Raw genomic sequence first — 22153 nt, forward strand, 5'->3', positions numbered from 1 at the left:
AAATTCATTGAGTTGTCGACGCACGATACGTCATCATTATACCGATAGCGATGTGTTAAATCATTAAAATATCACTCCGATAACCCACTTTCGACAGTATTGATATAATTTTCTAAAAATTATATATATATATATATATATATACGATTCTTCATATATCATATTTAACATCTTATCAGATAGCGAAGAAAAAATTTATTCCAATGATTGTATCGCAATAATAATCGTTTATTAACACTGTACAATTTTATAAGCGTATATCACATAATTTGAATTGATAACTTTGCATAATGATTGTTAAGAAAAGAAGATTATTGAAATTATTGATTTAAAAAATTTAGAATAATTTTCTTTTTGAAATAAAAAAAAAAACTTCCAAAATAAGTTTTCCTTATGATGTTAGAATTATTTTCGAAATTTTCGCAAAAATCTTTAATTCGAAATAAAATTGAAACAATTTCCTAAAAAAATGGATTTTCGTCTTAAAGTTGGGAAATCGAAATGCAGGCAGAAATATTTCTAGAAATTTTGAAAAATTATTTTTTATTATTTTTTAAATTGTTCGAGTTCATTTCAAATGGCGAATTAAATATTGCGCAATTAAAAAAAACGACCGCCATATTGGATTCGCCATTTTGAATTTTATAAATTTCAAAATTCTAACACCAAATTCGTAATCAGCTATCCCAAAAATCCCAAGTACCAATTTTGAAGCAAATAATCGAAGCAATTTTTGAAAATCTTGTCCGCCATATTGGATTCGACATTTTGAATTTAAAAAATTTTTTAAATCTGACATCTGATTCATAATAAGCGACCCCAAAAATTCCCGAGTACAAATTTTCAACAAAATCTATAACCGCCGGATTTCCCGGAAGTATGAAGGGGTTAAAAAATTAAATCCACTGAATTAATTTGTTTATATAATTTTATTCTAATAGTTTCAAATATTTTTTCAACTATAGATAGAAAAATTTTCGATTGTGATTGCAAATATTTCCTAAAAAAGAAAAAATTCCAAACAAATTTAGGAAATAATTCCTTTTAAATTAGTGGAAAAATTTCTGTTGTTCGGCTCTGTCCTAACTTTTAAAAAAAAATTCCGCTAAATTTTTTTTAAAGAATTTTTTTCGTAACGGTATACATAAATATATGCGATTGGTAGGATTTTTATTTTTAATATAGAAAAATGTTGTTGTTCCTTGAAAAATGGTTGTTGAGAACGTATATATCGAAATTCAATACATAGTTCCACTCCCGTTTTAAAACTGCTTTTCAAAATGGCGGAACTTTCCACGAATCGCATGCAGATTGGCTGTAGGTGTCGGTGGAGTAGAGTTATGCTTCGCAGGGGTGGCTGGTAGCCCCCGGTCTAAAGAAGGGCGGTTCGCGCGTGCGCACCAACCCTTTCATTCCTCGTATCTTCAACCCTCTAGGATGGAAAAAAAAACTTTTTTATTATTCACGTTCGCCAGAATGGCGCAACCTCCGTCATCTCTCTTTCACCGAGTCGACGCGAGCGCGACGCTGCTCCTCTCGTCCACTTCCCTTCTATTCCCTTTCTTTTACGTCGTTTTCAATTTTTATCTCCTCGAAAAACCGCAGTCTTTCATTTCTCTTCAAATATTATAGATTTCTGGAAATTTAAAAATTTCTTCTTGAAAATAATTTACAAAAAAATTTTTCATGAGGAACATATAGTCAAGGTTGGACCATCCTTTGAATTTTATAACTTAAAAAAAAAATTAATTGCTTGTACATTTAGTCTAAAATTAAAAAAGTTACAAGCATTTAAAAAAATTAAGGTTGGTCCTTGTAGTCAAGGTTGGACCATGTTAACTAGTTGACAATTTTATTTCCTTGTTTGCTATTTTTTTAACCGAAATTCTTCCATTGAAAAATTTATAAAAAAAAAACCCTAGGATTTTTATTCCTAATAATACATTTCAGGATTAGGATAGCAGGTCACATATATTAGACGCGAGTGCAGCGGACAATGAGAAATACCCACGCACTGACTGAAATAAGTAAAAGGATTTTCCCGTCCAAAAGTAACAGAACTAAAGTGGGGGATTTATCGATCGCCTCGTCGACTATAACGAGGGCAGAATGAGGAATTGGAAAAAACCTGTTCAATGAACACAGCATTTTCATCTCTCAATCAAAATTTCACCCCTAATTTCAAAAATATATTATCGCTGAGACAAAAATTATAGTTAAAATAATAGTTAGATTTAGTTAATAGTTCAAATAGAATAATGGTTAGAATAATTATTAATATTAATATTTTTTTTTTTAAATATTGTATCTCGATTCTGAACTTCGTCCAGGTGATGATGATGATTATTATTTATATAAATGGCTTCGATAAGCAAATGGATCCATTGAGACAATCTTTTGATATCGAAGCACGCGAATATAATAAAGATATTGGCCCCCACTTCCGCCTCTTTTTATATATTTGGATCTAGAATAAAAAAGCCATCAATCATATATTATAAATTGAGGTACTTATAGAAACCTTCATAAATTAAAAGCGACATTAAGCCGATCGTTGGCTCAAAAGGACCGGGTTCTTTAAGGAAACGTAATAAAGACGCGGTGATAATTAATCTCCGTTCAATCGCACACGCCACACCATTTACGATATTTATTCTATTTTCTTTTCTCTTCTACAAAAACTTAATTTATCTTTATATCGAATTATTGATTTTAAATTAAAATAACTATATTTGAAAATATTAAATAAATTAAATAAATTAAATAAACGAAATAAAAAAGGAAAAACGTGAGAATTCGAAAAATGGAGTGAAAAAAATTAAGTGAGTTAGCTGTGGGTGTTAAGGCGCAGTGGAAGGACAGAGGGAGTGAGGTTCGATTCCCGTTGGCGCTGAATTTTTCTCCTTCAGAGTTTTTCTAAGGATATCAAATTGAGACAAAAAACGAACGTTTTTTGTCTTAATTTGATATCCTTAGAAAAACTGTAACTATTAATTTAGTCACTAAATAAGAAATAGAAAATGTTTTCCTAACTTTTGTATTTATTTTTGTTTATAAATATTCACAAAAAGCGAATATAATGCTTTTTGTAAATAAAGGGTATAAATGGGTATAAAATTGAATGGAAGATGAAAGATATGCACGAAAGATAAAAGAATGGTAGGTGGCAGCAATTTACCTTATTGAAAGATAGCCTAAAGGCTTTGGACGCGTTGCTTCTGGTGCGTCTCTCGTGTTCTAAACAGGATTCAATTTGGCCACTACCCTTGGGTCCACCTTCAAAGAGGAATCACCATCGACAACCACCCTCGTCGATGGTCGGCCTCCACTATTAATCTTATATCGGACGCTTTATCCGCGCTCAATGTCGGCTTCTGCCTCTCTCTCTCTCCCTCCCTCACACTCTTTTCGTTCGTCCCAAGAACATTTTATCTCAAAGTCCCTCAACCCTTGACCGAGCAGGAATTTTCAATTCTTTCGAGCACCAGGGCAAAAGGAAACCTCATACTCTGCTTGGAACTTAATGCATTCCTTTAATACCTTTCAGTTATAAGTAATTTTCCTAAAGTAATTTTCCTATTATTTTTATTTTCTCCAAAATTCTTTTTATTGGAAGAAAAATAGTTTTTATTTGTTAAAATAACTCCCCCTGTAGAGGATATTAAAAATTGTTAAATAAATTTTTTCAATTTCACTTTTCAGAAATTATATTAGCGAAAGTGACTCCCCCTGAGGAGCGCGTGATTTCAAATTTAAAAAAAAAATTTTTCTAGATTTTCCCAATTTTCACTCTCACTTTCCACTTTCAATTTTTACTTCCCACTTCCTACCTTTACTTTCCACTCTCACTTCCCACAACCTACCCTCACTTCTCACTTCCTCTTTCCACTCTCAATTCATCCTTCCACTCTCACTTTTCACTTCCTACTTTCACTTTCCACTCCCCACTCTTACTTTCCATTCCTACTTCCACTCTCACTTCCTCTTTCCACTCTCAATTCAATTTTTCACTCTCACATCCCACTTTTCACTCTCACTTCCTCTTTCCACTCTCAATTCAATTTTTCACTCTCACATCCCACTTTTCACTCTCACTTCCCTCTTTCCACTGTTACTTCCACTTTCCATTTTTACTTCCTCTTTCCACTCTCAATTCAACTTTTCACTCTCACTTCCACTTTCCACTCTCACTTCCTCTTTCCATTCTCAATTCAACTTTTCACTCTCACTTCCTCTTTCCACTCTCAATTCAACTTTTCGCTCTCACTTCCCTCTTTCCACTGTCACTTCCCACTTCCACTTTCCATTTTTACTTCCTCTTTCCACTCTCAATTCAACTTTTCACTCTCACTTCCACTTTCCACTCTCACTTCCTCTTTCCATTCTCAATTCAACTTTTCACTCTCACTTCCTCTTTCCACTCTCAATTCAACTTTTCACTCTCACTTACACTTTCCACTCTCACTTCCTCTTTCCATTCTCCATTCCCACTTCCACTTTCCATTCTCAATTCAACTTTTCACTCTTACTTCCCTCTTTCCACTGTTACTTCCACTTTCCATTTTTACTTCCTCAATGCAACTTTTCACTATCACTTCCACTTTCCACTCTCAATTCAACTTTTCACTCTCACTTACACTTTCCACTCTCACTTCCTCTTTCCATTCTCCATTCCCACTTCCACTTTCCATTCTCAATTCAACTTTTCACTCTCACTTCCTCTTTCCACTCTCAATTCAACTTTTCGCTCTCACTTCCCTCTTTCCACTGTTACTTTCACTTTCCATTTTTACTTCCTCTTTCCACTCTCAATTCAACTTTTCACTGACTCACTTCCACTTTCCACTCTCACTTCCTCTTTCCATTTTCAATTCAACTTTTCGCTCTCACTTCCCTCTTTCCACTGTTACTTCCACTTTCCATTTTTACTTCCTCTTTCCACTCTCAATTCAACTTTTCACTCTCACTTCCACTTTCCACTCTCACTTCCTCTTTCCATTCTTCATTCCTACTTCCACTTTCCATTCTCAATTCAACTTTTCACTCTCACTTCCTCTTTCCACTCTCAATTCAACTTTTCGCTCTCACTTCCCTCTTTCCACTGTTACTTTCACTTTCCATTTTTACTTCCTCTTTCCACTCTCAATTCAACTTTTCACTGACTCACTTCCACTTTCCACTCTCACTTCCTCTTTCCATTTTCAATTAAACTTTTCACTCTCACTTCCTCTTTCCACTCTCAATTCAACTTTTCGCTCTCACTTCCCTCTTTCCACTGTTACTTCAACTTTCCATTTTTACTTCCTCTTTCCACTCTCAATTCAACTTTTCACTCTCACTTCCACTTTCCACTCTTACTTCCTCTTTCCATTCTCAATTCAACTTTTCACTCTCACTTCCTCTTTCGACTCTCCATTCCCAATTCCACTTTCGATTCTCACTTCCTATTTCCTCTTTACACTTTTACTTCCCACTTCCTCTGCCCACTCTCACTCTCTACTTCCTACAATAATTTTTCTCATCCCACTTTGTGGAGTGTGAGACAGGAAAGTGGAAGTGTAAGTGAGAATGTAAAGTTAGAATGTAAAGTTGAAGTGAGAGTGGAAAATGGAAGTTAGAGTGAGAAGTGAGAGTCGATAGTGGAAGTGAGAGTAGAATGAGGAAGTGGGACGTAAGAGTGGAAAGAGGAAGTAAGAAGTGACAGTCGAAAGTAGAAGTGATAATGGAAAGTGGAAGTGGGAAGTAAAAGTGGAAAGAGGAAGTAGAAAGTGAGAGTGGAAACAGAAAGTGGGAAGTGAGAATGGAAAGTGGAAGTGAGTGGAAAGTAGAAAGTAAAAGTGGAAAGAGGAAGTGGGAAGTGACAGTGGAAAGTAGAAGTGAGAATCGAAAGTGGAAGTAGAAAGTGAGAGTGGAAAGAGAAAGTGGGAAGTGAGAATGGAAAGTGGAAGTGAGTGGAAAGTGAAAGTGAGAATGGAAAGTGGAAAGTAAGAGTGTAAAAAGGAAGTGAGAATAGAAAGTGGAAGTGAGAGTGAAAAGGAGAAGTAGAAATTTTAAAATCGTAAAACAATTTTTTACATTATTAACGACTTGTAGAAATTGCAAATGATGTAAATGTATAATGTTGAAAAATTTCAATTAAAGAAAATGATAATTCTCGAGTATGTATATAAATATGGTTGAAAAAGGATCCGTTGGGCACGCAAATCTCACGGGCCCTGCGGGGTATTTCAATTCCCTGAAGTACAAAGTTTCTCTTTAAAGGCGCAGAGAGAGAGAGAGAGAGAGATAATCGGTTGATACTTCAATGTTTATCTTTGCCATGGGAAACAGACTGTTACCCTCTAAAGAAATTGCCCTCGGTCACGAGAAAGGCCGCGTTGTTATGCAGGAACAACGCCGTTAACGCCGCATTAATTTTTTTTCTTCTTCTTTTTTTTTGCAAAAATACAACATTCTTGTTGGAAAACGAACTAATCGGAGAATCCATCATCATTCATTTGGAACGACTCTGCGGGTATTACAACAACATTATTATTTTTCAATAAAATTTCTTCATTCACCACACGACAGTTTTGCATTACTTATAATAAACACTTGTTTATTCCTTTCCCACAATAAATTTACTTTTCGTTATTGAAATATTTTATTTTCTTTATTTATTAATATTTATTAATTCTTCTATTTCTCTTGGTTTGTAAATCAGGATAAGATTTTTTTTTATTGAATATTATAAAATCTTTTTCGGCAAATTATTTTTATTAATTATTTTAGTTTAGTGAATTTTTCATTAGGAGACAGCGGTGGGATTTAATAAAAAGACAATTTTTCTGGTGCGGATAATTATTAGAAAATTATAGTAGAAATTCAATTTGATTTTTGTAAAAATTTTGTGAAATAAAAAATGAAAAAGTTGAATGCGAAATAAGTCTCGTGTTCTATTTTAATCAAAAGGGGAGATTAAAGTCGATCTTAGAACGTGGAAACGAGTTTCCGCGGTTTTCTTGGACGCAGGACATTGGCCAGGACGAATAAGTAATGTAGAGGTCCATTATGCTGAAACGCTGAAGGGTCGAGCAGGGTCAGCCAATTCCCTTGAGGGCCGTTAAAGTGAAATACTCCCGAATGCAAGGTGGCTGGCCGGATCTCCCTCCCTCTCTCTCTCTCACTCTTTCTCTCTCTACTTTTTATTTCTCTCACTTTCTCTCCATTACACTATAGGAACTCTTTTGCGTCTTTCTCGACCAAAAACCCAACCCTAAGCTTTCGCGTGTAGGTAAATCGTTGTTATCTGGACAGTGATAAACCCGTGAATGGAGTTCGCGCCACTGGACGAATGAACGGAGGGAATGCAAAAAGGGAAGGAAGCCCATTGGGCAATAGAAAGGCATCAAGGGGTCTCGAAATGAATGGCTCTGTTTATGCGAACTGCTTTTCTCAATGTCGAAATACCGACTAGCCAATGTGAATGGGAGAAAATTTTCGATTCCGAAGAATTATCTTCTTTCGATGATGATTATCGTGGATGAAAATAATATTACGACTGAAAGTGTTGATAATTTTTTTTAGTCATTAAAATAACAGTAATAATTACTATTGAAGGTTTATTATAATTAATAATAACTACAATAATTATTATTATCCAGATTTACAAATTTGATCAGGTACTTTGAATTTTGAAAATCCAATAGCAAATTCGTAATCAGCGACTCCAAAAACCCCCAAGGAACAACTTTCAAGCGAATATGTTGGACTTTTATAAATTCTGCCGCCATCTTGGATCCGCCATTTTGAATTTTGAAAATCGGACATCGAATTCGTTAATTCCGAGGTTGTACATAAATTTAAAAAAATTATTATTCATATTGAAATGTAATGTGTAATAAATAATAAACATAAAATAAATATTGATAATAGCAATAATAATTATAAAATTATAATAATTAATAAATAATTGGTTAATTTTTATCACACCTTATAAATATATCTATACCAACAAATAAGATCTAAAAGACCATTTCAATCTCGAAAAAAATGTTGTGAGAAAGTGAGATAATTTAATTTTCCAAGAACTTGTCGTTCTACCTATGAGGGTTGTTCCGTTTGTCTCGTACCATAGGGGTGGACATTCAGGCTGGACCATGCAAACATTTCAAGATTAAAGAAACTGCTGCCTCCAGTTAAGGGACTATTCTCAATTTAGCCTCGGGTTTCACTTAGGGGGCAGTATTGTCCACATGCGAAATGTTTTATAATATTTTCAATTAGCTTTTGGAATTTTTTATCTAAATCGAAATGAAACAACTGATGCCTGCGCGGTTTTTCTTTACCGGTTCAAATTATATCACCTTGATAACATATTGTGGTTTTTGACATTTACCTTTTTTACCTTTTCTTTTACTTTTTAATATGTTTGGATAGCAAATGTTTAATGAGTTGTATTGCAGAACGACCGTTATTGCGCAAGCGCTCTGGGAGTTGCTGCGCAGACTTTTCGCGCATTTGTGTTTAAGGTCGTTCTACAATATTGCGCAGTTTTGCCTGCGCAGTAGCGTTAAGTGGAATTTCTTATTGAGCAGTCGTGCAAAAAGGCACACTTGTTGTAAAAAGAGAGTCAAATTAGTAAAAATTGAAGAAAACGATTAATTTAATGTGATCTGATTGATTTATTCAGTGGAGTATATATCAGTGAATAATTTTCTATTGTTACACTAGAAGGAAATATTTTATTTCGCCAAGGAAAATACGAGCTGAAAATACGATGGAAAGAAAATTTCTTAGTGAGGGGTTGAAAGAGGCAAAGCGGCCATTCTCTGATGATATTGATTAGCCGACGCCCTTAGTTAGCGCCAGCCACATTTTCCTCGGTCGTTTTCCTCCTTCTTTCTATATAAGTTGGCTCTTGTGTCTCACTCAAACTTCCATAGAGACGTTTTTACTTTGCCACCCCTCCAAAACCATTTTCTCCTTCTATTTCACTTTAACTGATCGTTCTCGCTCTTCTGTTTTTATATCGAATCTCAACGTTTTTCTCTCTCTCTCGCACTCTGTAATTTCTAATATACATTTTTGCCTGTATATGAAAATATGGATAAAAAATGGCAAATTAATTTTTCATTAAATCAATTGACATATAAACACGAAACATTTCAGTTTTTTCCATTTTTAAAACACAGGCAAAACATGGGTAGAAGAAAAAATTTTTTTCATATTTTCAAACAATGAGCGGGTACTTTCTCTGTTTATTTCATCTTCCAAAGTTTTCTGGTGCAACGGCGGCTTCTCTTTAAATATATGTAAAAAGCAAAAAAAAAAAGAAAAGAAAATAAAATGAAGATGACCCCCGCAAACGAGAGCAAAAAGGAAAGATGCAAAAGCTAAATCATTCATCAAGCAAATAATACCGACTGTGTGACTCACACATGAGCGCGCGTGCGGAGGCGGCTTGTATTTGCGTGCTTTGCAAATACTCAACTCTGCCACGCTCCAGAAACGTAATATCTTCGTACTTATTCGCCTTTCCTCGAATTTCCTTTGCATAAATCATCATTTACATTTTTTTCAAATGGTAATATCTCATTATTGTTTTGCGCTGATTTATCGTGATTCGTTCGCAAATCTCACGTGTATTATGGAAAGCAATTTACCAAGTCTAGTTAAGTTGCATATTTATTATTAATTACCATTTCTTCCATTAGGAAATCTACTTTTATTATTTCCTTTATTATCTCTCTTATTCATAAGAGAGCAAATTTTTCACAACATTACAGGAAACCTATATGGAAAACCTGGAAATTTCAGGAAATTTTATAAACCTATAGAAAAAACATGGAAAAGTCAGGGAATTTTGATCGGAATCCTGGAAAATTATTGTTTTCTAAAGCTATTGGGCTTATACAGTTGAAATCTAGTTTTTCTCAAATATTTCAAAATTAATTCAATTTTAAAAGAGTTGCGCTTACAATTTTCATAAATAGATAAACTTTAATGTATAATTTGAAAGTTTTAAAAATTTCAATTTTTAATGAATTAATTAAATTATAAAAATTTTACAGGAATTCTATTATTTACGAATTCTTTATAAATATCTACGCAATAATTAAATTATATTTTCATAAATAATTAAATTTTTAACAGAGATTCAAATATTTTCATAAATAATTAAATTTTTTACAGAGATTCAAATATTTTCATAAATAATTAAATTTTCTATAGAGATTCAATTATTTTCATAAATAATTGAATTTTTAACAGAGATTCAATTATTTTCATAAATAATAAAACTCATCGCAGCATTTCAATTATTTTTAATACAAATTTTCATGGAATTTCTCGAAAAATGTAATTATTCTTAAAAATTTTATTAAAATTCATCAAAGAAATTCAATTATTTTAAAAAGCATTAATATAATTTATTTATTAGAATTTAAGTATTATTGTCAATACATTTTTAATTAAATTTCTTGAAAGAATTCAATTATTTTCAAAAATTTTAATGAAATTCTTTTTAACAATTCGATTTTCAATAAAGTATTAAGTATTTCAATAAAGTTTCACAAAACAATTCAATTATTTAAACAGAAATATTATTAAAATTCGTCTCAAGAATTCAATATTACTTTCAAAAGTAATAAAATTCTTCACAAAAGTTCAATTATGTTAAAAAATTGAAAAAAAATCCCCTTTAAAATTTCAATTATCTTTATAAATAATAACATTTTTCTCCAAAATTCAATTATTTTGAAAAATTTTAATAAAAGTCTTGGCAAAATTTCAATTATTTTCAAAAACATTTCTTAATTCAATCAAATTTTTTACAGAGATTCAATTATTTTTTAGAACAATTAATCTAATCTAATTAATCTAATTTCTCAAAAAATGAAATTATTGTTAAAAATTTTATTAAAAGTCGTCAAATTTTATCCACAAATTTTTTAAAAGGTCTATTAAAAAATTTGTTGATAAAATTCTTTATGAGAGTTAAATTTTAAAAAACATTCAATTCTTCAATAAATTATTTCTTTTGTATTTAAATAATTGAATTCTCGTAGAATTTTCTAATAATAATTGATTCAAATATGAATTTCAGTTAAAATTTTAGATAATAATTGAATATTAAACTCTAAATTTGAATTAATAAAAATGTTTTCTAATTTGAATTAGTGACTGACTTTTTGCTTTTGAATTAGCAGATGTTACTAATAAATAGTCATTTCTACTAATTTAATAGTAAAATTTACTAATTCAAAAGCAAAAAGTCAGTCACTAATTCCAATTAATGAACATTTTTACTAATTCAAATTTAGAGAGAAAGTATTAAAGCGTGAATTTTTAGAAATAATTGAATTTTGAAAAGGTTTCAAATTATATAGTCTTTGAATGTTTGAATTTTTCATACATTTAACTGAAAATTGTGTGTTAGATTTAATTTTTTTTTAAACTTTAAATTGAAATTTTTTAAAGTTATTTGTAGATTTTATTTTCTAATAATTTGATTGGAGAATTTCCTCGAATAATAATCGATGGAATTTCATAAAATTGAATTGTAAACAAAAGGATTTGAAAGTTTTCAAAGAAATTTTTCAAAAATGATTAAAAATTATTAAGTTAAAGAAGAATTTTAGTTAAAAATTCTGGTAAACATTAATTGCATTGAAGTGATGAAAGCAATTTTGAATAAGTTACAGTAACAATATTCTTATAATATAAAATAATGATTTTATCAGTCGGTCATTTTTAATTATTTATAAAACATGAAGACATCGATTGCTCCGAGTCGAAGACTCGGAGTGATCGCTTTCTTCATGTTTTATAACAATTTTTTTATAAGTCGTTTAATTTCAAAAAGGTTTGAATTTGAATGTTTTGATGAATTTTAATTCGTACGGAAAAATAATAATTAAATATTTATTTAAAAAAATAAATATAACAATACAAATTATATTCCAAATTCAAAAAAGAACAAAAATCAAGAAATCATTGAAAATATTTTCTCAAATAATATTTTTGGTCATTTTTATTATTTTCCTTATATAAATTTTGTCATTTTTTCTAAAAATAAATGAGATGAAAATTTATCCAAGTATAATTTTGTGTGAGTATGGGTCGCGAACCCCATTTATACGAATTCACCCTCGTAATTAGACACTGTATAGCTTAGGACAACATCAAGCAGAAGGCATTGTTCCCAGAAATTAAGGGAAACGAGGGAAAAACTGGAGAAAATGCATAAAAGCAGAGAAGGGTCCAAGGATTCAGAAAATGACGAAATAGAAACGGGAAGGGAGGAGAAGTGAGCGCGGGGTCAGTTGCTAATTACGCGCACAGAATCAAGGGGGAAAAAAGGGGAGTTTCAGTATATATATAGTTTTGGTGTATAGAGAATGAAGCATATATTTTCGGGATATGCACTATTAATACAATTTCACCCTAGAAAATAAAAATGAAACTAAACCGCAGGAAACATGCTTCTCATTTCCAAATTTTCTTTTCTGCATCCTAAACACTATTATCCATTTTGATGAATATGAGTTTCATTAGAAAGCCTCCCACACCATTAATTCTCGTTATATCATTAATTGATCTAAATCTTGCATTTTCTCCTCACACGAAAATACTAATATGTTAGTATTGCGTTTTCTATATTAAAAATTACTGCTGTCAATGAAAAAAAAAACTTATGTTATACAGTGTTAATAAATTATACAAAGTATAATTATTTCTATTTTTCGGAAATTTTTTTTTATTTTTCAAATAACTGCGTTAACAAATAATTTTTATTAATTTTTAGTGATGTTTTCACAACAGAATATTAAAGAATTAGTTTATTTACATAGTTTATGTTTACTGCGCGCGCAAAACTTTCAGGCCGATTCTACAATGATTTGACAAAAACGACCGTTTTCATCTTTTATTACTGAGAATAAAAAAAATTTAATTTGAAAAATCAATTAAAAAACATTTTTCTAATTTGATTTCTTTCTGATTTTGCAGGTAAAGTGTGGATAGGTGATAATGAGGTCGCGTGGCGGACCGAACAATCACTAAAAAGAACATCGCCCTTGAATCCCTGTGCCACAACAACAATAACGACAGCAACGACGACAGGTGGCGGAGCTCAGACGCACCCCCACCTGTCACCTCCCACTGTTGCCCCTGTATCAACCCCTGATCTCAGAAGTCCTTCAACCCTTCAAGCAAAACACGGCATTTCACCTGGTGAGCAAAAAAATTCTCTATTTATTGCAATTAGACAAAAAAAAATGTCAACTCGATGTATTTTTTTATACGATTGTTTTTTTTTAAAACAAGTTTTTTCAAATTTTTACTGCAAATCTGAAAGTAGGATTTCGCATTTTAGGGGTGAATAAACATAAAATAATAAATGATCATCAATTAATTAATTAATAATTAAATAAATTAGAAACTAAATAAATTAGTAATTATAGTCGCTAAATTGAAATTTGACATGAATTTAAAAATTCAAAAAAGTGGATCCAATATGGCGAGTAAAAATTTTTAATTTAAGCAAATTTGTTTGAAACTTTCGCTAGTTAGGGATGCCAATTTAAAAATTCAAAATGGCGGATTCAATATGGCGACCAAATGTGGGTTACAAAAACCCCAAGTACGACTAAATAAAATTTGATTATATAGGTACAATTTTTTATTTATCGTTTTTTGACCTAAAAACTATTTTTTGACCAAATTGCAAAGCAGTTAAAAAGTAAATCTTTTTTTTAATTTACTTTTTTGCAAAAAAATATAAGGGAAAAATAAAAAAAAAAATAATTCAAGAAAAAATTTGAAAGGGTATATCTAAAAAAAATATTTAAAATACATTAGTGAATATTTCCAGTTCGTAATTGTGCTGAATTCCTTTTAAAAGTATGTGTTCTCTCCCCCTTATAAAATCAACCCAAACTGACACGAGCGAAGCACGAAGAGGACAACAACGTTTGACCAGATTTTTAGAGGCAAAAAAAAAAGAAACTCAAAGGTCCGAGTGGTGAATTTCATTCAGAAGGGGAAAGGGGAGGGATGAGAGTGTATGGCTAAAAAGACCTTTAAAGCTGGGCTCTTTAAATAATACAATAAGCCTGATGTCATTTGCCGGACAATGGGACACCTTTTACGAAAATGGTTCCGTAAAATTCCCTTTCTGTAGATTTCCTCAACCACTTGAATCACCCCTTTCATTATTCTCCATTCTTTCAAAAATGTTATAATTCCTTTATTTTTAAGTTCATTTTTTTTGCAAATTTTCACACATTCAAAATAGTGCTTAAGGTATAACTTATACACTATTTTGAATGTGTAAAAATTTGGAAGATTGCTTTACAGGTTTTGACAATTTTTTTATTTATTTTCCCATCGTTAGGGTTGTCACAGGTCAGGAAAATCAGAGAACTCAGTAAGTTCAAGATTCCAGTGTCCAGAAATTAATTTTTTTAACATAATTTTTAATTTTTTCTTTTTACAAAGTAAATATGATTTTTAGTCCACTTTTTACTAAAATCGTTTGCATTAGAAGTATTTTTGACTAAGAGTATTTTTTTAAGAACTAAAATTAACTTAATTTAGTTTAAGCTTAAAAAATGAGATATACTTTTAAATGATTTTCGTTCTAAGTATATAAGGGGTCGTCCATAAACCACGTGGACAGTTTTTCAAAGATTTTTGACCCCCCCCCCCCCCCCTTGTGGACACAAAAATACATGGGATCGTGGACATTTTCAAACTTTTTTCAACCCCCCCCTCCCCCCAAAAGTGTCCACGTGGTATATGGACGACCCCTAAACGGTTTCAAACTTTGTTTTTTTTAATGAAAAAAATTCAAAAAGAGTTAATTTTCTTTGAATTTTTTTGTTCGCCTTACAAATTTTAAAATTATGACGAATTTTAATAGAAAATCGCAAATTCTTTCGATTTTTTTTAATAATTTTATTTTATAGAATAAAAAAATTAAATTTATTTTAAATAACTTAATTCTTGAAAAAATTGTAATAAAATCATTATTTATAAATTATTTAGAGAATAATTTTATTAAAAAATTTTTAAAATAATTAAATTTTGGAAGAGTTGCGTTCGCAATTTTTACACTCAGGAAAAAATTATGTTTTAATTAAATATTCTATTTTGTTGTACACGGAGAAAAAAAAGTAACTTTTACTAGTTTTATAGTAAAATATTTCTGGTTAAGCATTTCTGGTAACTTTTACTATTTTCGGAGTAAATTTTGCTACGTTATTCGATTCGAAGTAAATTTGACTAATTTTTTAAAAAAAATATATTCTCTGAATGTAGTAAAGTTTACTCCGAAGTCCGAACATAGCAAAATTTACTCCGAAAGTAGAAAAAGTTACCAAAAATGCTTGCAGAAAATGTTTTACTATAAAAATAGTAAAAGTTACTTTATATATTTTTCTCCGTAATAAACTTTATTCTTATAGGTATTTTATCTAAATAAAGTTTGTTTAACCTAAATAAATATTAATTTGATATAAATAAACATATTCAATTTAATAAATTTTGCGTTCTAAGAAAGAATTAGGTGATCTGGGGGTAGATTATGTAATTTCATTTACACTTTGACTTTCATTTTTTACTTTCACATTGTAAAGATTTTTAAATTTACTTTCATTTTGATGTTCATTTCTTTTTAAATTTAGAGTTTTACTTTCAGTATTATTTTTATTTTCACTATTATTTTCGCTTTGACTTATTTTTTCTTTCATCTTCGATTTCTTAGATTTTTTTTTCACTTTCATTTCCACTTTGACTGATTTTTATTCTAACTCTTCATAAAAGTGAAAGTGAAAAAAATTATCAAAGTTACCTTGTTAGATTTTTATTTTAATTTCATTTTTACATTAATTTTTTGTTAAACTCTCTGTTTTACTTTAACTATTATTTTTTATTTCACTTTGACAAACTTTTATTTTTGCTTTCATTTTCACTTTGTTAAATTTTCTATTTCACTTTCATTTTCACTTTGACAGATTTTAATTTTAACTCTTCATCAAAGTGAAAGTGACAATAAAAATTTATCAAAGTGAATAACAAACTAACATAAATGATGCAAATAAAATTTCATTTTAACTCTTCATCAAAGTGAAAGTGAAAATAAAAATCTATCAAAGTGAATAACAAACTAACATTGATGATGCAAATAAAAATCTATCAAAACGAAGCTCATATTTTTAATTAGAGGGAATTTTGAATTCTTAAATTTTAAATTCATGATAGACGAATGTTTTTTTTGAATTTAAGAAAAAAAAATTAATATCGATTCGAAACGGAAGTTGGTCTTTCGCAATCTTTTAAAAGAACGGAAGTTGAACCCTCCGCCTTCGTTTGGTTAAGTAAACATTGCTTGGATAATGGCGAGTTTATAAGGGACCTATCAAGTTTGGGTTACAGGAGGACTATATATATACGATTCGAGACGAACGTCTCTTTTGCTGAAAGCAAGAGGAGAATGCGGAGAGGGTGGAAAAAAAGAAGGAGAAAAAGAGAAAGCACTCTGCAACATGTTTAATGCATCGTTCAAGATTTCCATGTCAAACATCGCTTTGACTCGCGGAATTTAAAACCGCTACTCCATACGCGCGTTACATTCTATCAGCCTTTTACATACACACACACATTTGAACCACAAAAAAAGACATTTTTTATTTATCAAACTGACCGTTTGTTGCAAAAAAGTGACAAAAAAAACTAGTTTTTCAAAAATATTTTTTAGATATTTTTTTGCAAATTTACTATTTGGTTGCCGGGGCGAGAAATTTACCTCGCAAAGCCGAATGTTACGAGTGTTTATTCGGTATATCAATAAGATTGAAATGAGAGGATGACGGAGAATGGTCAAGGTTCCCAGAGGACATGATCAAAGTAAAGCCTACCGTTGGATAACACCACGTTTTTTTTTCTTACATCCCTTTTCCAATTGGATTCACACTGAATTTCGTTTTTCTATTTTACTATATAGTGGTTTATTTTTTTGTCTTCATTTCTGAATTTATTTTTCAGATATCGGTCACTAAAAGAAATTATCACAAAATACGACTACTTTGATGTTTAAGTTTGTTTTTCAGTAATTAACTGAAATATTTTCCCAAACGCAGAATTGAAATGAATAAGAAAAACAGATTGAATTTTAAATCATATCAATTTTTTTTCATGTTGCCCTTTCTTCGGACTCTGTTTAAAAAGTAATCTTTGAAGTTGTTGAACTGTGTAACATAATAGACTCGTGTAAATTACGATCCTTTTTCTTTCTCTCGATGTATCTGTCCCTCGGGACGATCCTTCACCTTCGAAAGGACATTCTTTTTCTACCCCAAGGTATTTAAATTCCGCTTATTTCCTCAAGTAATTTCCGCAACATCAGTCAAGTTATCGATTTTCGCTTTAATTATATACAAACAAGTGTTTAGCACTTTTTCACTTTCTGATAGTAAAAATATCAAAAATCGTTGTTTGGACAATTATTGGAGGATGAATAAAATTGGATCTCGGCCATATTGTGTACCATCTGGGATTTTGAGAATTGATATATATATATATATATAGAAATGGAAAAGTTCTTTAAAAGTTTTGATTGAAAAATGTTTGTTGAATTGATGATATTGTCAGTGTATTGAAAAAAATACGCGGTGGACCTATTTTTATTTCATTAGCTATTGATGTATGATATGAAAGCCCTTAGGAGGTATTAACCAATAACTGGCGCTTTAACTTTGTCGATACACTGTGGATAGTCCGCATATGTAGGAGGGGTTGTTTTTCAAGAAGGGGTGACATAAAATATTGGCTACATAGATTTCAACTATTATTGCCAAGTGTAAAACATGGCGGCATTTGGCACTAAAACGATCAAGGGGTGTTGCGTACCGGGTGGCCGCCTGCTCACGACAATATAAATATACGTATATTACAAGATGAATAACTGGTCAAGATGACTGCCAACAGACACGGCTCTTATTTTCATCTTTCAAAATAGAAAATAGAAAATCATTTTTCATATTTTTCTATTAATTTAAAAAGTATATTTTTTGTTTTCTATAACAAGGAAAATGTAATAATTTCTTTGGAGAAATTTACTTATACCAGAATTGAGAAAATATTGCAATTTAGATATAGAATATCATATATATACCGTATCTTGGTATCAGTAACGTGAATCTTGTGGCACAAATTGAATTCTGATTTACTCTATCGCGAGTTGTATTCCTGCCAAGTAAATGTGGGGAGCATATCTTCATCCCTTATTATTTATTGTCCGATTCATTCACCAAACTGTCGACTCAATATTCACTTAAATGTCCAACATTTCTTTTCTCATGAAAGAAATACACCAAGGAGATTTTCTTTTAAATTCAATCTTCTTTGTTCTTTTTCAACGATATAACGATAAATAGATATAAGTTTTCCTATTATCGTTTTCCTCCTTAGCAATATCCTCTATACAGGAAAAAGGAAAATACAGCAAAAAAATTAGAATACCTGTAACTGTTCTAGAAATATTCCATTCTTAGAATTTAACGTTTATAGATATTCTAATTATTTACTATACTTCAGTAAACTCCAGCGAAAGGATTTATTTTATTCATCATCTAGCATGAGGAAATTTACTAAAATTTCCAAAATTTACCAATTTTTCATATTCACAGAGTTGGAAACTACTGCGAATGGATTTTTTATTCATCATCAAATATAAGAAAATTTACTAAAATTTCCAAAATTTACCATTTTTTTTATATTCACAGAGTTAGAAACTACTGCGAATGGATTTTTTATTCATCATCAAATATAAGGAAATTTACTAAAATTTCCAAAATTTACCATTTTTTTATATTCACAGAGTTGGAAACTATATACTGCGAATGGATTTTTTATTCATCATCAAACATAAGGAAATTTACTAAAATTTCCAAAAATATATTTCTTCTTCCGCTCCTCTAGATCTTCTTGTAATTGTGAACTGAAACGTAAAAATTTTTAGTTAGTTTTAATTATTTATAACAATTAAAAAATCTTTTAGAAAAATGTTCGCGTATATACATATTTTTCCTCCTCAGATTTTTTACGGGTCATCTTGTTGTTGTGAACTGAAACAAAAAAAATGTTAGTTTTAATTAATTATAGAACAATTGAGGCCTTGGATCCAATAACTCGCCCGACGCTCGAAGGCACGCGCTAATACCAGTCGGGTAGCAGTGAGTGGCCCAGAGGCGCTCACTATTCACTGACTGGCAGTCGCGCGTTCCTCAGAGCGTCGGGCGAGTTATTGGATCCAAGGCCTCAATTAATACAGTTTTTGGTATAAATTTTCTATATATACTTACTCTTGTTCGTCTCTTTAAGTTAACATGTGAACTGAAACAGAAAAAATTCTTAGTTAGTTTTAGTTAATTATAGTAAAAATTTTCATATACTTACTCTTCCTTATCTCTTTAAGTTATCTTGTGAACTGAAACAAAATAAATTGTTAATTGCTTTTATTAATTGCAGATCAAAAGCAAATTTTTGTTAAATTTTCTCTGCTTGTCTATAGGTCTGCTTGTTTTGAACTGAAACAAAAAAATGATTTCTAATAAATTATTAATGTATAAACTTTTTGGTTCGACTTTTGTCGCTGAAAGTTTCACAGCATGAACTTTATGCAAACACAAGAGAAGCACATCAGTAATAAAAATTGATATCTTAGTTTCCAACTTCTCCAAGTGATGGCGCCAGTGACGTCTTCCTCATTCGTGAGCGTAATTTTTTATCTTCTTGCCTAGTACTTAATTTTGATTTACTATAAGTAAAAAACAAATATTTCATTGCAACAGAACTCACCCGGTAGGTAAAATCGCGCGAAGAGACGCGTAACATCGAGGGATCTTCATGGACCAGCTTAACATGATTATTATTAAGTCAATACGTTGCTAACTCATCAGACAACTCCGCCCTCTAACAGGCCGGTAATATGCACCGGCCAAGAAGTCAGTCAGTAACTCTCTTCTCTCTCTTACTTCCTTGTCCATGTTCTCAGTTTCTTGCGCACATTATATTATAAACTAGTCGCGTCCATATACATAGAAGCCAATATAATAACATAACCTACGTGCATTACACCTTCCACTCAATTTTCACACATACGTTTAAAAAAGAAATTTACTAAAAAAGAAATTTTCTTTTTATGATAAGTATGATTGAACAATGTAATGGATATATGGAGAAAAGGACAAACAAGAAGGTTTACGATATAAAACGCGTTTATTAAAGTCACGGAATCTACTTGGCCATTTCTTTTTTTCAAAAAACTTTTTGTTATTTACATTCCCTCCTCCTTTTTGATGAAGGTCGAGGTCAGGGTTGGGCAGGGTCGTTTCATTCAGTTGAATTAAAAAAGTCAATGGTGTATATTACTATGTTGCATGTGATATGAACTAGGCACCATGGAGGTTGGCTCGTTATGGATGAACAATTTTGCTTCATTGCTAAGAAATGCGCATACCGCACACAGTATATATATGATATATACAGCTTGCCAACTGCCCATCGGTATATATCGTCTTCGAATAAGGGATATATAAATGCTTAGATTAATACGAGATTATGACTTAATCGCGGAAACTGCACTCTCTTAACGAGTTTTCGAGAGGGTGGTACAATTTTTCACCAATATGCGCGCTTTCGCTGTATAGATGAGTTTGCACGCTCATAGTAATTACCTTTTTCTTTCTCTCTCACTTTGAAATTATAAAATGCAATATATGATGTTTAATTTAATTACAACGTTGTTTTATATTATCAGGCACAAACAAAATGCCTAGTAATCGCTTTTTAGCTAATTAATGATAAAAAATAAATTGGATGAAAAAATTATAAAGAGGAAAAAAATTACCAAAAAAAAAATGTTGATTTAAATTTTTTTTTGACTTTACATAGTATATTATGGGTTTAATAAAAAAATTGCGAGTTAATTTTTTGAATGTAATGACCTGAAATTTGCTTACATTTAGGTATTATTATTTTTTTTCCTCTTCTTCTTCGAGGGGCATCACTCTCGATATTAAAATAAACGTTGACCGAACTACTTTCAACGTTCCAGACCTGAAGAAGTCTAGTAATTGATGGATTCTAATTATGGCATGGACCATTGTGCGCCTATATAGTGAGTATAGCTCATTGACGGCACTATAATCGCTTCATAATGATGTTTTATAACGATCAAGGTAAATCGATGCCCGTTACTAAGCGTCCAATCATGAGGTTTCATATACTCCGTGATTCGTTAAATAAAAAAAGGAAAATGGTCAAGAGACTTGTATTATTACCATCGGAGAAATTTTAATTGATCTTTTATTATGCATTTTTATTCTTTGTAAACAAAGGGGAAGAAGAAATTATTTTATAATTTATTTCGGTAATTCTTAAATATTTAGGATAAATTAAAAAGTGAATAGAAAACAGAAACTAAAGTTCGAAGACAAATTTTATTCCAATTGTAATTAAATATTTTTTAGAATTAGTTATCAGGTTTTGAATACTTCAGAACCACCGAGTATGTATATCGCGAGCACATGATGTGGTAACGGTTGGCAGAATCCTGACCTCCAATCTCACCTCAATTTGCCTACATGCCGCCATTTGCGAGAGCTGAATATCGGCCTATCTAAAATTATGATCTCAAAAATTCTGCACTCTTTCTCTCGCACCCTTCCATGTTCATGCACACATATCGCTTAACATAATCCACTAATTAAACTGCGCGACTACCTTGCACTATGCCTCTTTGATAGAAGGAGTTTACACCGTAAGCCTTAAATATAAGCCTCCGCGCGCATAAACGGATATACCTCCAGGAGCATATATTTGCGCCTGCGCGAACACGTGGTCAAGGCAAACTCTTTCACAACACAGCTGCAGGCAAACACTTTGCGCAGACGCAAGTATATCCTCATGGAGGCATATCCGTTTATGCTCGCGGAGGCTTATATTTAAGGCTTACGGTGTAAACTCCTTCATAGTTGATCTCCTAACTCCTACGATTTTAATTTTTAATTATTCCACTTTTTCCTCTGATGTTTAATTAAATCTGACATAAAGCATCTTTGAAAATTTGATTAAAATGAACAAAAAAATTCCACAAGATAGAATTATT

The 22153-nt window shown here is 31.1% G+C and overlaps 1 protein-coding gene across 2 annotated transcripts in view; it reads left to right on the forward strand.

The window, feature by feature from the left end:
- LOC122509119 (POU domain protein 2-like) overlaps positions 1–22153 on the forward strand; it is a 185636-nt gene that overhangs the window by 101268 nt on the left and 62215 nt on the right. For both annotated transcript variants that reach the window (XM_043622914.1, XM_043622915.1), the window contains exon 3: positions 12991–13215. In XM_043622914.1, the coding sequence (XP_043478849.1) occupies positions 12991–13215 (225 nt within the window). The remainder of the gene's footprint in view (positions 1–12990; positions 13216–22153) is intronic.

This window comes from Leptopilina heterotoma, unplaced genomic scaffold (assembly GCF_015476425.1).
Source record: "Leptopilina heterotoma isolate Lh14 unplaced genomic scaffold, ASM1547642v1 Lhet_6, whole genome shotgun sequence".
Lineage (NCBI taxonomy): Eukaryota > Metazoa > Arthropoda > Insecta > Hymenoptera > Figitidae > Leptopilina > Leptopilina heterotoma.